The sequence below is a fragment of the Pocillopora verrucosa genome, chromosome 10 (genome assembly GCF_036669915.1).
Source record: "Pocillopora verrucosa isolate sample1 chromosome 10, ASM3666991v2, whole genome shotgun sequence".
Lineage (NCBI taxonomy): Eukaryota > Metazoa > Cnidaria > Anthozoa > Scleractinia > Pocilloporidae > Pocillopora > Pocillopora verrucosa.
The window spans coordinates 15367779-15382756 of NC_089321.1; the positions used below are offsets into that span (position 1 = coordinate 15367779).

Consider the following 14978-nt stretch of genomic DNA (forward strand, 5'->3'; position numbering starts at 1 on the left):
AGGAAGCAATTTATGACGTCAAACACAGCTATTCCCACCATTTTCTTTCCAACTCCACAGAATCAATACATATCCACTTCATACAGTATTTTTCGCGAAAATCTTTTATGATCAGATTTCACCCTAATTTAGTTCGACATTAAGCTGAGGCCAGGAGATTTCTTTGTGGGGTAAAGAACATTCACTTACAATATGGGGGACAAAAAGTGATATATAGAACAGAAATTAAGCAAAACAAAATGCGCGTTATGAAAGACATGATTAGAAAGACTGTGAAAAATATTGAACGTTGTACATTTTTAGTAGTTATAAATACCTGGCCTTGGGAGACTGCATTGGGATCATGTTTTTATCGGGACGCTTACAAGCGTACAAGAGGTACTTGCAAATACTCTCAACTCATGATATTGTTACAACTATTTGCAGCTGATATTTAGAAATTTTTCATGTTCTAGGACCAAAAAAGGGGTGTCAACGCCCCATTCAAAAGGGTATAAATTAAGTCATTTGGATCCACAATTGATCATCGCAGAAGACTTCGAGATGAACAAGCTGCTGTTGATAGCCCTTTTTGGATTGGTGCTCGCTATAGGCTTAGCGCTTTCGTTTGATGATGATGAAAACAATGAGGCCAGAGGCGATTTAGAGAGGTAAAATGAAACTTTTTTCTTGGTATTCTGTTTTGCCTTTGATAATACGAGTTTTTTTTTTTTTAATGAACTTTATAAATTTGGAATACGGATTCGACAAAACTGATATTTGCTAATCTATTTGACCAAAGTGAGTTCTACTGGAATGGTGAGGAAGAGGACGGAGACGATGAGGAGCCAGAAGAGGAGAGGGAAAAGATAAATGGCTACAGTGTTGAGGAAAAACATGATAAACCCTTATCCGGTCCAATGCAGAAATCAGCCGATCCAATCCTACCTTTCATAGGTTTGCGCCTACTGAGGCGAGCCTTTCGCCGTCGCCGTCGCCGCCGAAGACGGAGATTTGGTTAATTCATCGAAACTAGTCACAAGGACAGAGATAAGGTGGCTTAAAACGGTAAGAGAACGAAGTGTAAGTTTTCGACGAAAATAGTCTAAGACAGGATTTGGGTGAGATAAAGGCTTCGCTAAGTTTCTAACTAAGTTATAATAATCGTCCAAAACTTCTTTTATAGGCGTTCGCTTGGGTAATTCGTATATTGCTGCAACCACCGAACTGGGAATTTAAAGAAAAATCAAATCATTTTTATGCTCGAACTTTAAACAATTGACAGTTACACTTATTCTAACTTTTTGAATCTTTTGCCTGAAGCATGGGATCTTTATCTTGCAGGCTTGCAGTAAACTGGAGGAAACAAAGACCTTTTTTCTATTGCTGAGTTTCTTTGCGTTTATATGAACAACGAGTAAAGTTTGAAGGAACTAAGTTGAAAACGTTTAATTTACATTTAAATGACACTCTTTGATTTGAATAAAATAAAATGCTTAGCTCAAAATCGTTTGTAGCGTATTTGATTTTCCGCCAAACAACTCATTCTTCCTTACCAATAAGATTATGGTGATGCTTGCGAGGTCAAGAGTTTTATGTTATCCTCTCATCTTCGTTTCATTTCTTTAAAATTACTCTAAAAGAGAAAAAACAAAAAAAAAACAAAAAAATACTCATTCTTACGAAATCCTTAACAAAGGGAACCACACTATCGTCAGGGACTCTGTTCGGTGTTTTACCTAGAACTTACAGACTCCTCATGAGATAAGTCACCATGAAGAAGTCTTATTTTAGAAATGAATAAGAAAGAAGAAACATGTGTATGGAAGAAAGCGAGAAAATGATTTTAAACAGCTTCCTTCAATTAGTCAGTTAAACTAGCATGATTTTTTATAAGTGACAGTCGATATTTGCAAGAGACCATCATACTATTCATTGTTACTTGATGCACCACAAGGGCATCAAGTAAGGATGTTTTTATACCAAACCATTACCAGTTTTTGGCAATAATTCCAGTGTTTATTTCGTATAACATACGAATCAAGTCGTTTTATTTGACGAATCCAAGAGAAGCTGAATAGATTGCCTGTTTTGTGGCCAGGCTATCGATATTAGTTATTTGACCATCGGGAAATGAGCAGGTGGATAGAGAAATATATACTCGTCAGGCCGTGCAACTCATTTCTTTTTTCTGGTCGTTTTGCAAGATTATTTCAAATAAAGATGTGCTACTTTATTAATCAATTAACAAACGCAAAGAAGGCTTATCATCGAATGTACTATTCTTCTTGGCTTTGGTCTGGTTTGTCTTGGCCACAGGCCTTGCTCTTCAAAGTGACCAAGATGGAAAAACTAGCATGCAAATAATGGAAGCATTTGGAATTCTCAAACACAAAGGCAACGATAGAGTAGATATAAGTATTGATTTAACTTCAAGACGTCTAAACATAACGAGGAAAGAGAACCTTTGAGAGAGTCGAAGTAAAGAATTGCAATGAATTGGAATAGACACATTAAACAATCTCAGAACAATAAACGACACGGGCAAAGAACCCCACCCTTTAAAGCTATAAATGCGTGCACAAACAAACTCTATTGCTTGTCCGCTGGTTTCAAATGAGATATTACTTTTGAAAACAGTATATTTTTCAACCAGCATGCATTTATAATTTTATTCTTTCTCATTAAATCAAATTCAAAAGTTGAAATTTCCTAAATAAAGAGGTCATTAAGATGTTGAGAGCTGTTTCTGAGTTTGGTAAGAGAACCATTGGTAATGCCACTACTGTATCTGTATACAATGTTATAAAAATTTGCTTTTTAGAATGTGTCTTCTTCGTCTTCTAGATGTAAAGATCTCTGTGAGTTTTATAATGGTCCTTAATTTTGGCTCCAAGTTTGCTTTCGCCAGCCACGATCGTGAAAAACCGTGGAGTATTCTATATTTAGGTTTATTTTGTGTAACTTAGAATTCAAATACCCCAGCCGGATAAACTATTCGTGGTTTTTGGCCTTATTTTGTTTTCCTTTTCTGGAGGATTAGTTATTTTATTCGGTATTCGAAAAAAAAAAAAGCGAAATAAGCAAACAGATATATCAACGGATCCGTATCAAATTTATAACATCTAGTCAACGAACTCTTTGTAAATTATCCATTAATGAATGGTCAAAAAAAGTTACTTCATTAAACGCAACAGTAGGGAAATGGATAATCTATACTTGTTTCACGAAATTTCGTCCGTCAGCGATGTCAAAGGAAAATATAGAGATTAGCTCCCTAACTTAGTTATGTTTTCGTTTCGTCGTTAAGATTTATTTCCTTATTGTCAAAATAAGCCCCACCAATATCACTGACCCTCCACAACATAAGATACAAGTGAGAAACACAAAAAAAGGAGAAAAGATGTAGATCTCAAATGCTATGAGAAATACTCGTCAATGATTATTCTCAACGACGAAACAAAAACATAACTAAGTTAGGGAGCTACATCTCTATATTTTCCTTTGACATCGCTGACGGACGAAATTTCGTGAAACAAATATAGATTATCCGTTTCCTTACTGTTGCGTTTAATGAAGTAACTTTTTTTGGCCATTCATCAATGGATAATTTACAAAGAGTTCGTTGACTAGATGTTATAATTTTGATACAAAAGCGGGTTGAAGATTTATGAGAGATCTCCTGCTCCTATTGATTCTCTCTAATCATATCTTCGAATACTGAACAAAATAACTAATCCTCCAGAAAAAAGGAAACCAAAATAAGGCTAAAAACCACAAATAGTTTATCCGGCTGGGGTATTTGAATTCTAAGTTACACAAAATAAACCTAAATATAGAATACTCCACGGTTTTTCACGATCGTGACTGGGGAAAGCAAACTTGGAGCCAAAATGAAGGACCATTAAAAAACTCACAGAGATCTTCACATCTAGAAGACGAAGAAGACACATTCTAATATGCAAATGTTTATAACATCTTATACAGATGGTGGCATTATCAATGGTTCTCTTACCAAACTCAGAAACAACTCTCAACATCTTAATGACCTCTTTATTTGGGAAATTTCAACTTTTGAATTTGATTGGTGTTTTTATTGTTCTTGGTGTTTGAGTATTCCAAAAGCTTTCATTATTTGCATGCTAGTTTTTCCATCTTGGTCACCTTGAAGAGCAAGGCCTGTGGCCAAGACAAGCCAGACCAAAGCCAAGAAGAATAGTGCATTCAATGATAAGCCTTCTTTGTGTTTGTTAATTGATTAATAAAGTAGCACATCTTTATTTGAAATAATAGATCGTGCAAAACGATCAAAAAAAGAAACGAGTTTCACGGCCTGACGAGAAAGTTTATCATTTGTTTTTCAGTTGATACTTGATTTGCCGCACGAAGTATATATTTCTCTATCCACCTGCTCATTTCCCGATGGTCAAATGACTAATATCGATAGCCTGGCCACAAAACAGGCAATGTATTCAGTTTCTCTTGGATTCATCAAATACAACGACTTGATTGGTGTGTTACATGAAATTAATACTGGAATTATTGCCAAAAACTGGTAATAGTTTCGTATAAAAACATCCTTACTTGATGCCCTTGTGGTGCATCAAGTAACAATGAATAGTATGATGGTCTCTAGCAAATATATACTTATGTCACTTATAAAAAATCATGTTAGTTTAACTGACTAATTGAAGGAAGCTGTTTAAAATCATTTTCTCGCTTTCTTCCATACAACGTTTCTTCTTTCTTATTCATTTCTTAAATAAGGGTTCTTCATGGTGACTTATCTCATGAGGAGTCTGTAAGTTCTAGGTAAAACACCGAGCAGAGTCCCTGACGATAGTGTGGTTCCCCTTGTTAAGAATTTCATAAGAATGAGTATTTTTCGTTTTTGCTTTTGTTTTGTTTTTTTCTCCTTTAAGGTAAATTTAAAAAAAATGAAACAAAGATCACAGGATAACATAAAACTCTTGACCTCGCAAGCATCACCATAATCTTATTGGTAAGGAAGAATGAGTTGTATGGCGGAAAATCAAATACGCTACAAACGATTTTGAGCTAAGCATTTTATTTTATTCAAATCAAAGAGTGTCATTTAAATGTAAATTAAACGTTTTTAACTTAGTTCCTTCAAACTTTACTCGTTGTTCATATAAACGCAAAGAAAACTCAGCAATAGAAAAAAGGTCTTTGTTTCCTCCAGATTACAAGATCCTTTTCAAGCCTGCAAGATAAAGATTCCATGCTTCAGGCAAAAGTTTCAAAAAGTTAGATTAAGTGTAACTGTCAATTTTTTAAAGTTCGAGCATAAAAAAATGATTTGATTTTTCTTTAAATTCCCAGTTCGGTGGCTGAGCAATACACGAATTACCCAAGCGAACGCCTATAAAAGACAGTTTTGGACGATTATTATAACTTAGTTAGAAACTTAGCGAAGCCTTAATCTCACCCAAATCCTGTCTTAGACTATTTTCGTCGAAAACTTACACTTCGTTCTCTTACCGTTTTAAGCCACCTTATCTCTGTCCTTGTGACTAGTTTCAATGAATTAACCAAATCTCCGTCTTCGGCGGCGACGGCGACGGCGAAAGGCTCGCCTCAGTAGGCGCAAACCTATGAAAGGTAGGATTGGATCGGCTGATTTTTGCATTGGACCGGATAAGGGTTTATCATGTTTTTCCTCAACACTGTAGCCATTTATCTTTTCCCTCTCCTCTTCTGGCCCCTCATCGTCTCCGTCCTCTTCCTCACCATTCCAGTAAAACTCACTTTGGTCAAATAGATTAGCAAATATCAGTTTTGTCGAATCCGTATTCCAAATTTATAAAGTTCATTAAAAAAAAAAAACTCGTATTATCAAAGGCAAAACAGAATACCAAAAAAAAAATTGATTTTACCTCTCTAAATCGCCTCTAGCGTCATTGTTTTCATCATCATCAAACGAAAGCGCTAAGCCTATAGCGAGCACCAATCCAACAGCAGCTTGTTCATCTCGAAGTCTTCTGCGATGATCAATTGTGGATCCAAATGACTTAATTTATACCCTTTTGAATGGGGCGTTGACACCCCTTTTTTGGTCCTAAATCATGAACAAATTCTAAATATCAGCTGCAAATAGCTGTAATAATATCATGAGCTGAAAGTATTCGCAAGTACCTCTTGTACGCTTGTAAGCGTCCCGATCAAAACATGATCCCAATGCAGTCTCTCAAGGCCAGGTATTTATAACTACTAAAAATGTACAACGTTCAATATTTTTCAGTCTTTCTTCTCATGTCTTTCATAACGCGCATTTTGTTTTGGTTGATTTGTGTTCTATATATCACTTTTTGTCCCCCATATTGTAAGGGAATGTTCTTTACCCTACAAAGAAATCTCCTAGACTCAGCTTAATGTCGAACTAAGTTAAGGTGAAATCAGATTATTAGAGATTTTCGCGAAAATACTGTATGAAGTGGAGATGTATTTATTCTGTGGAGTTGCAAAGAAAATGGTAGAAATAGCTGTGTTTGACGTCATACATCGTTTCCTAACGAGCCTAACTTCTCCGGTTTATTAGTTTTATGACATTATTTTTTAACTTTGTTTTTCTGATACAAATATTGGAATATCAGTTTTCGTTACTTGACAGTGTTTGTCTCATCTGAAAACTTAGAGACTCCAAACAATATCAATGTTTTTTTTCTGAATACTCCTAAAAAATTCCTCATAATTATTTGAGAAATTACTTTAATTACTACACTAAAAGGTAAATAGGGAATTTCAAGACTACACTGCTAACAATACACCATTAAAAGACGTTCACTCTTAAGCTGTACGGTGCATTTCCCATAATTGACGCCATTCTTAAAAGAGGAAAATCTAATGATATTTTTGTCACTTGTATATTTTTATTAAACAAAAAAATTATATTGACCTTTAGCCTGATACCCTTAACGTTTTTCTTACTATTACATTTGACGAAGGAAAGTTTTTGACCATTCGTCGATGGATTTAATGTGCGTCTTTAATGTGCGTCTTTTACTTTTATTTTATGTTGGTACATATCTTTGCTTTTTTTTTTCGGATTTTCAAAAATAATTAATCTTAAAAAATAGTAAAACAAAATTTGACCAAAAACCACAAATAATAAAAATCCGGCAGCAGTATTTCAATGGTGAGTTACACAAAATAAGCCTAGAAATAGAATACTTGACGGCTTGAATATTATTTCTGACATGGGAATGATGGAGGCTGCTGAAAATTATAAATGGACAACAAATCACCAATAAATAGATTAGTAATAACATTTTCCCGCTTTCTTCCGATACAACTTAGAAGACGATGAGTTAGAATAAGGAAAAACAAATTTTGGAAGTCAGAGTTAAAGTGAAATTTGTCGATCGACCGGCATTCAATTTTATAATCGTAAAAAAATTATTTTTTAAACCCTCACGACCCACTAAGGTTACGTACTGAATTTAACTTTAGAGAAAGCATGGAGTTTCTTTTTGGCTTTTTGACATGTAACGACGCAATACATGTGTTGTGTTAAATTGTGTCGATATACAATGCAGTCTCCCACTGCCAAGTATGTTAAGAGTTGCTCTGTGTTAGATGCCAAACATCGTTTCCTAATGAGCCTAACTTTTCCGGTTGATTATGTCTCATCATATCATTTTATGCGTTTTTTTTTTCTGCTAGAAACATCAGAATATCATTTTTCGTTGCTTGACAGTTTTCATCTCATTTAATGGCTTAGATACTCGAAACAATATCAAAAATTACCTTTATTTTTAAACATTTACAAAATTTACTCACGCATTTCCTCCGAAATTAACTCAACGTACCGGCTAGATGCGTATTTCAAGACTACACTGGCTACACTATTTAGGACATTCACTCTCTCTGAGAAGCTGCACGTTGCACTTCCCATAATCGCCGCCTTTCTTAAAAGAGGAAAATTTAATCATTTATTTGCTAGTTGTATGTGTTTCCTCTCAACAAAATTGTATTGACCTTCAGCTTGATACCCTTGACGTTTCCTATCGCCCTCTTGACAACGTCTAAACTTATCGGTTATTGCATTGTAAGTGAAGTTTATAAAATATAAATACAACATGCAACTAAGTAATCTTCTCCACCTTTAGGAATCGGGAGAGTCCTCAGGAAAAACAAATGCATCCTGGTTTTGAATAAACAGTATAATACTTGTTCGCGCAAAGATCTTCGTTCCTCAGTTGTGCGACAGAATTAGTTACATAATATAAGTGGCAATCGAATATTAAAACGAGGGCAGGGAATTCCATGGAAACGGAAATATCCTTAAAGGTGAGAAAAAATAAAAAGTAACACGGAAAAGGAAATGAATGAATAATCATTTACGAGTATTTCTCATAGCATTTGAGATCTACATCTTTTCTCCTTTTTTCGTGTTTCTCACTTGTATCTTATGTTATGGAGGGTCATTGATATTGGTAGGGCTTATTTTGACAACAAGGAAACGAGTCTCAACGACGAAACAAAAACGTAACTAAGTTAGGGAGCTACATCTCTATAATTTCCTTTGACATCACTGACGGACGAAATTTCGTGAAACAACTATAGATTATCCATTTATTTACTGTTGCGTTTAATGAAGTAACTTTTTTTGGCCATTCATTAATGGATAATTTACAAAGAGTTCGTTGACTAGATGTTATAAATTTGATACAAAAGCGGGTTGAAGATTTATGAGAGATTTCCTACTCCTATTGATTCTCTCTAATCATATCTTCCTAATATATTTCTTAATCCATCTTTCATAATTATCCGTTGATAAATCTGTTTGCTTATTGCTTTTTTTTTTTTTCGAATACTGAATAAAATAACTAATCCTCCAGAAAAAGAAAACAAAATAAGGCCAAAAACCACAAATAGTTTATCCGCCTGGGGTATTTGAATTCTAAGTTACACAAAGTAAACCTAAATATAGAATACTCCACGGTTTTTCACGATCATGACTGGCGAAAGCAAACTTGGAGCCAAAATTAAGGACCACAGAGATCTTTACATCTAGACGACGAAGAAAACACATTCTAATATGCAAATGTTAATAACATTGCATACAGATGGTGGTATTATCAATGGTTCTCTCACCAAACTCAGAAACAGCTCTCAACATCTTAATGACCTCTTTATTTGGGAAATTTCAAATTTTGAATTTGATTTAATGAAAAAGAATAAAATTATAAATGCGTGCTGGTTGAAAAATATACTGTTTTCAAAAGTAATATCTCATTTGAAACCAACGGACAAGCTATAGAGTTTGTTTGTGCACGCATTTATAGCTTAAAAGGGTGGGGTTCTTTGATCGTGTCGTCTATTGTTCTGAGATTGTTTAATGTGTCTATTCCAATTCATTGCATTCTTTACTTCGACTCTCCTAAAGGTTCTCTTTCCTCGTTATGTTTAGACGTCTTGAAGTTAAATCAATACTTATATCTGCTCTATCGTTGCTTTGGTGTTTGAGATTTCCAAAAGCTTCCATTATTTGCATGCTAGTTTTTCCATCTTGGTCACCTTGAAGAGCAAGGCCGGTGGCCAAGACAAACCAGACCAAAGCAAAGAAGAATAGTGCAGTCAATGAGAAGCCTTCTTTGTGTTTGTTAATTGATTAATAAAGTAGCACATCTTTATTTGAAATAATAGATCTGCAAAACGATCAGAAAAAAGAAATGAGTTGCACGTCCTGACGAGAAAGTTTATCATTTGTTTTTCAGTTGATACTTGATTTGCCGCACGAAGTATATATTTCTCTATCCACCTGCTCATTTCCCGATGGTCAAATGACTAATATCGATAGCCTGGCCACAAAACAGGCAATGTATTCAGTTTCTCTTGGATTCATCAAATACAACGACTTGATTCGTGTGTTGCATGAAAAAAATACTGGAATTATTGCCAAAAACTGGTAATAGTTTCGTATAAAAACATCCTTACTTGATGCCCTTGTGGTGCATCAAGTAACAATGAATAGTATGATGGTCTCTAGCAAATATATACTTATGTCACATAAAAAATCATGTTAGTTTAACTGACTAATTGAAGGAAGCTGTTTAAAATCATTTTCTCGCTTTCTTCCATACAACGTTTCTTCTTTCTTATTCATTTCTAAAATAAGGGTTCTTCATGGTGACTTATCTCATGAGGAGTCTGTAAGTTCTAGGTAAAACACCTAGCAGAGTCCCTGACAATAGTGTGGTTCCCTTGTTAAGGATTTCGTAAGAATGAGTATTTTTCGTTTTTGCTTTGTTTTGTTTTTTTCTCCTTTAAGGTAAATTTTAAAAAAATGAAACAAAGATGACAGGATAACATAAAACTCTTGACCTCGAAAGCATCACCATAATCTTATTACTAAGGAAGAATGAGTTGTATGGCGGAAAATCAAATACGCTACAAACGATTTTGAGCTAAGCATTTTATTTTATTCAAATCAAAGAGTGTCATTTAAATGTAAATTAAACGTTTTTGACTTAGTTCCTTCAAACTTTACTCGTTGTTCATATAAACGCAAAGAAACTCAGCAATAGAAAAAAAGGTCTTTGTTTCCTCCAGATTACAAGATCCTTTTCAAGCCTGCAAGATAAAGATCCCATGCTTCAGGCAAAAGTTTCAAAAAGTTAGATTTTGTGTAACTGTCAATTGTTTAAAGTTCGAGCATAAAAAAATAATTAGATTTTTCTTTAGATTCCCAGTTCGGTGGTTGCAACAATACACGAGTTACCCAAGCGAACGCCTATAAAAGACAGTTTTGGACGATTATTATAACTTAGTTAGAAACTTAGCGAAGCCTTTATCTCACCCAAATTCTGTCTTCGACTATTTTCATCGAAAACTTACACTTCGTTCTCTTACCGTTTTAAGCCACCTTACCTCTATCCTTGTGACTAGTTTCGATGAATTAACCAAATCTCCGTCTTCGGCGACGACGGCGACGGCGAAAGGCTCGCCTCAGTAGGCGCAAACCTATGAAAGGTAGAATCGGATCGGCTGATTTCTGCATTGGACCGGATAAGGGTTTATCATGTTTTTCTTCAACACTGTAGCCATTTATCTTTTCCTTCTCCTCTTTTGGCTCCTCATCGTCTCCGTCCTCTTCCTCACCATTCCAGTACAACTCACTTTGGTCAAATAGATTAGCAAATATCAGTCGACTCCGTATTCCAAATTTGTTAAGTTCATAAAAAAAAAAAATCTCGTATTATTAAAGGCAAAACAGAATACCAAAAAAAAATTGATTTTACCTCTCTAAATCGCCTCTAGCGTCATTGTTTTCATCATCATCAAACGAAAGTGTCAAGCCTATAGCGAGCACCAATCCAAAAAGGGCTATCAACAGCAGCTTGTTCATCTCGAAGTCTTCTGCGATGATCAGTTGTGGATCCAAATGACTTAATTTATACCCTTTTGAATGGGGCGTTGACACCCCTTTTTTGGTCCTAAAACATGAACAAATTCTAAATATCAGCTGCAAATAGTTGTAATAATGTCATGAGCTGAAAGTATTCGCAAGTACCTCTTGTACGCTTGTAAGTGTCCCGATCAAAACATGATGCCAATGCAGTCTCCCAAGGCCAGTTATTTATAACTACTAAAAATGTACAACGTTCAATATTTTTCACAGTCTTTCTTCTCATGTCTTTCATAAAGCGCATTTTGTTTTGGTTGATTTGTGTTCTATATATCACATTTTGTCCCCCATATTGTAAGTGAATGTTCTTTACCCTACAAAGAAATCTCCTAGACTCAGCTTAAAGTCGAACTAAGTTAAGGTGAAATCAGATTATTAGAGAGTTTCGCGAAAATACTGTATGAAGTGGAGATGTATTGATTCTGTGGAGTTGCAAAGAAAATGGTAGGAATAGCTGTGTTTGACGTCATACATCGTTTCCTAACGAGCCTAACTTCTCCGGTTTATTAGTTTTATGACATTATTTTTTAACTTTGTTTTTCTGATACAAATATTGGAATATCAGTTTTCGTTACTTGACAGTGTTTATCTCATCTGAAAACTAAGAGACTCCAAACAATATCAATTTTTTTTTTCTGAATACTCCTAAAAAATTCTTCACAATTATTTGAGAAATTACTTTAATTAGTACACTTAAAGGTAAATAGGATATTTCAAGACTACACTGCTAACAATACACCATTAAAAGACGTTCACTCTTAAGCTGTACGGTGCATTTCCCATAATTGACGCCATTCTTAAAAGAGGAAAATCTAATGATATTTTTGTCACTCGTATATTTTTATTAAACAAAAAAATTGTATTGACCTTTAGCCTGATACCCTTAACGTTTTTCTTACTATTATATTTGACGAAGGAAAGCTTTTGACCATTCGTCGATGGATTTAATGTGCGTCTGTTGATTCCCTATTATTTTCATAATATATTTCTTAATTTATCGTTCATATTTTTATTTTATGTTCGGATATATCTTTGCTTTTTTTTTCAGATTTTCAAAAGATAATTAATCTTAAAAAATAGTAAAACAAAATTAGACCAAAAACCACAAATAATAAAAATCCGGCAGGAGTATTTCAATGGTGAGTTACACAAAATAAGCCTAGAAATAGAATACTTGACGGCTTGAATAGTATTTCTGAGATGGGAATGATGGAGGCTGCTGAAAATCATAAATGGACAACAAATCACCAATAAATAGATTAGTAATAACATTTTCCCGCTTTCTTCCGATACAACTTAGAGGACAATGAGTTAGAATAAGGAAAAACAAAATTTGGAAGTCAGAGTCAAAGTGAGAATTGTCGATCGACCGACATTCAATTTTACAATCGTAAAAAATTATATCAAAAAAAAAAGGACGAACAAAAAAAAAAAACATCAGCCATCATTGAATTTCCACTGTGCTTTTAAACCCTCACCACCCACTAAGGTTACGTACTGAATTAAACTTTAGAGAAAGCATGGAATTTCTTTATAGCTTTTTGACATATAACGACGCAATACATGTGTTGTGTTAAATTGTGTCGTTATACAATGCAGTCTCCTACAGCCAAGTATGTTAAGAGTTGCTCTGTGTTAGATGCCATACATCGCTTCCTAATGAGCCTAACTTTTCCGGTTGATTATGTCTCATCATATCATTTTATGCGTTTGTTTTTCTGCTAGAAGTATTAGAATATCATTTTTCGTCGCTTGACAGTTTTCATCTCATGTAATGGCTTAGATACTCAATATCAAAAATTACCTTTATTTTTAAACATTTCCATCATTTCTTCACGCATTTCCTGCGAAATTACCCCAACGTACCGAATAGATGCATGGCGTATTTCAAGACTACACTGGCTACACCATTTAGGACATTCACTCTCTCTGAGAAGATGCACGTTGCACTTCCCATAATCGCCGCCTTTCTTAAAAGAGGAAAATTTAATCATTTATTTGCTAGTCGTATGTGTTTCCTCTCAACAAAATTGTATTGACCTTCAGCTTGATACCCTTGACGTTTCCTATCGCCCTCTTGACAACGTCTAAACTTATCGGTTATTGCATTGTAAGTTAAGTTTATAAAACATAAATACAACATGCTGCTAAGTAATCTTCTCCACCTTTTGGAATTGGGAGAGTCCTCAGCAAAAAAAATTCATCCAGGTTTTGAATAAACAGTATAATACTTGTTCGCGCAAAGATCTTCGTTCCTCAGTTGTGCGACAGAATTGGCTACATAATATAAGTGGCAATCGAATATTAAAACGAGGGCAGGGAATTCCATGGAAACGGGGATATCCTTAAAGGTGAGAAAAGAATAAAAAGCAACACGGAAAAGGAAATGAATGAATAATCATTGACGAGTATTTCTCATAGCATTTGATATCTACATCTTCGTGAAACAAATATAGATTATCCATTTCCCTACTGTTGGGTTTAATGAAGTAACTTTCTTTGACCATTCATTAATGGATAATTTACAAAGAGTTCGTTGACTAGATGTTATAAATTTGATACGGATGCGGGTAGAAGATTTATGAGAGATCTCCTACTCCTATTGATTCCCTCTAATCATATCTTCCTAATATTTCTTAATCCATCTTTCATAATTATCCGTTGATATATCTGTTTGCTTATTTCGCTTTTTTTTTTCGAATACCGAATAAAATAACTTATCCTCCAGAAAAGGAAAACAAAATAAGGCCAAAAACCACAAATAATTTATCAGGCTGGGGTATTTGAATTCTAAGTTACACAAAATAAACCTAACTATAGAATACTCCACGGTTTTTCACGATCGTGGCTGGCGAAAGCAAACTTGGAGCCAAAATTAAGGACCATTATAAAACTCACAGAGATCTTTACATCTAGAAGACGAAGAAGACACATTCTAAAATGCAAATGTTTATAACATTGTATACAGATACAGTAGTGGCATTACCAATGGTTCTCTTACCAAACTCAGAAACTGGTCTCACCATCTTAATGACCTCTTTATTTGGGAAATTTCAACTTTTGAATTTGATTTAATGAGAAAGAATAAAATTATAAATGCATACTGGTTGAAAAATATACTGTTTTCAAAAGTAATATCTCATTTGAAACCAGTGGTCAAGCAATAGAGTTTGTTTGTGCACGCATTTATAGCTTTAAAGGGTGGGGTTCTTTGCTCGTGTCGTTTATTGTTCTGAGATTGTTTAATGTGTCTATACCAATTCATTGCAATCCTTTACTTCGACTCTCTCAAAGGTTCTCTTTCCTCGTTATGTTTAGACGTCTTGAAGTTAAATCAATACTTATATCTACTCTATCGTTGCCTTTGTGTTTGAGAATTCCAAAAGTTTCCATTATTTGCATGCTAGTTTTTCCATCTTGGTCACCTTGAAGAGCAAGGCCTGTGGCCAAGACAAACCAGACCAAAGCCAAGAAGAATAGTACATTCGATGATAAGCCTTCTTTGTGTTTGTTAATTGATTAATAAAGTAGCACATCTTTATTTGAAATAATAGATCTTGCAAAACGA

The 14978-nt window shown here is 34.5% G+C and overlaps 2 protein-coding genes and 1 long non-coding RNA gene across 4 annotated transcripts; 1 reads left to right on the forward strand and 2 right to left on the reverse strand.

Annotated features, from left to right (window-relative positions):
• Positions 1 to 538: 538 nt before the first annotated feature.
• LOC136284038 (uncharacterized) lies at positions 539 to 1455 on the forward strand. The gene is made up of 3 exons (XM_066173781.1): positions 539 to 650; positions 782 to 1047; positions 1324 to 1455. The coding sequence occupies exons 1-2, from the start codon at positions 544 to 546 to the stop codon at positions 999 to 1001; spliced, it is 327 nt and encodes a 108-aa protein (XP_066029878.1). The 5' UTR covers positions 539 to 543; the 3' UTR covers positions 1002 to 1047; positions 1324 to 1455.
• A 3636-nt stretch (positions 1456 to 5091) lies between these two features.
• Positions 5092 to 5955, reverse strand: LOC136283637 (uncharacterized). The gene is made up of 3 exons (XR_010718895.1): positions 5877 to 5955; positions 5482 to 5747; positions 5092 to 5203 (listed from the first exon to the last, which is right to left on the reverse strand). It is a non-coding gene; the product is annotated as an uncharacterized lncRNA (long non-coding RNA).
• Positions 5956 to 10439: 4484 nt separating this feature from the next.
• LOC131795155 (uncharacterized) lies at positions 10440 to 11351 on the reverse strand. Of its 2 annotated transcripts, none has more exons than XM_066173798.1 (3): positions 11244 to 11351; positions 10873 to 11120; positions 10440 to 10575 (listed from the first exon to the last, which is right to left on the reverse strand). In XM_066173798.1, exons 1-2 carry the CDS (start codon positions 11348 to 11350, stop codon positions 10901 to 10903), a joined length of 327 nt encoding a protein of 108 aa, XP_066029895.1. In that variant the 5' UTR covers position 11351; the 3' UTR covers positions 10440 to 10575; positions 10873 to 10900. The 2 variants fall into 2 exon arrangements, with proteins under 2 accessions (XP_066029895.1, XP_066029896.1); XM_066173799.1 differs by having other exon boundaries at positions 10442 to 10575; positions 10855 to 11120.
• Positions 11352 to 14978: the final 3627 nt, after the last annotated feature.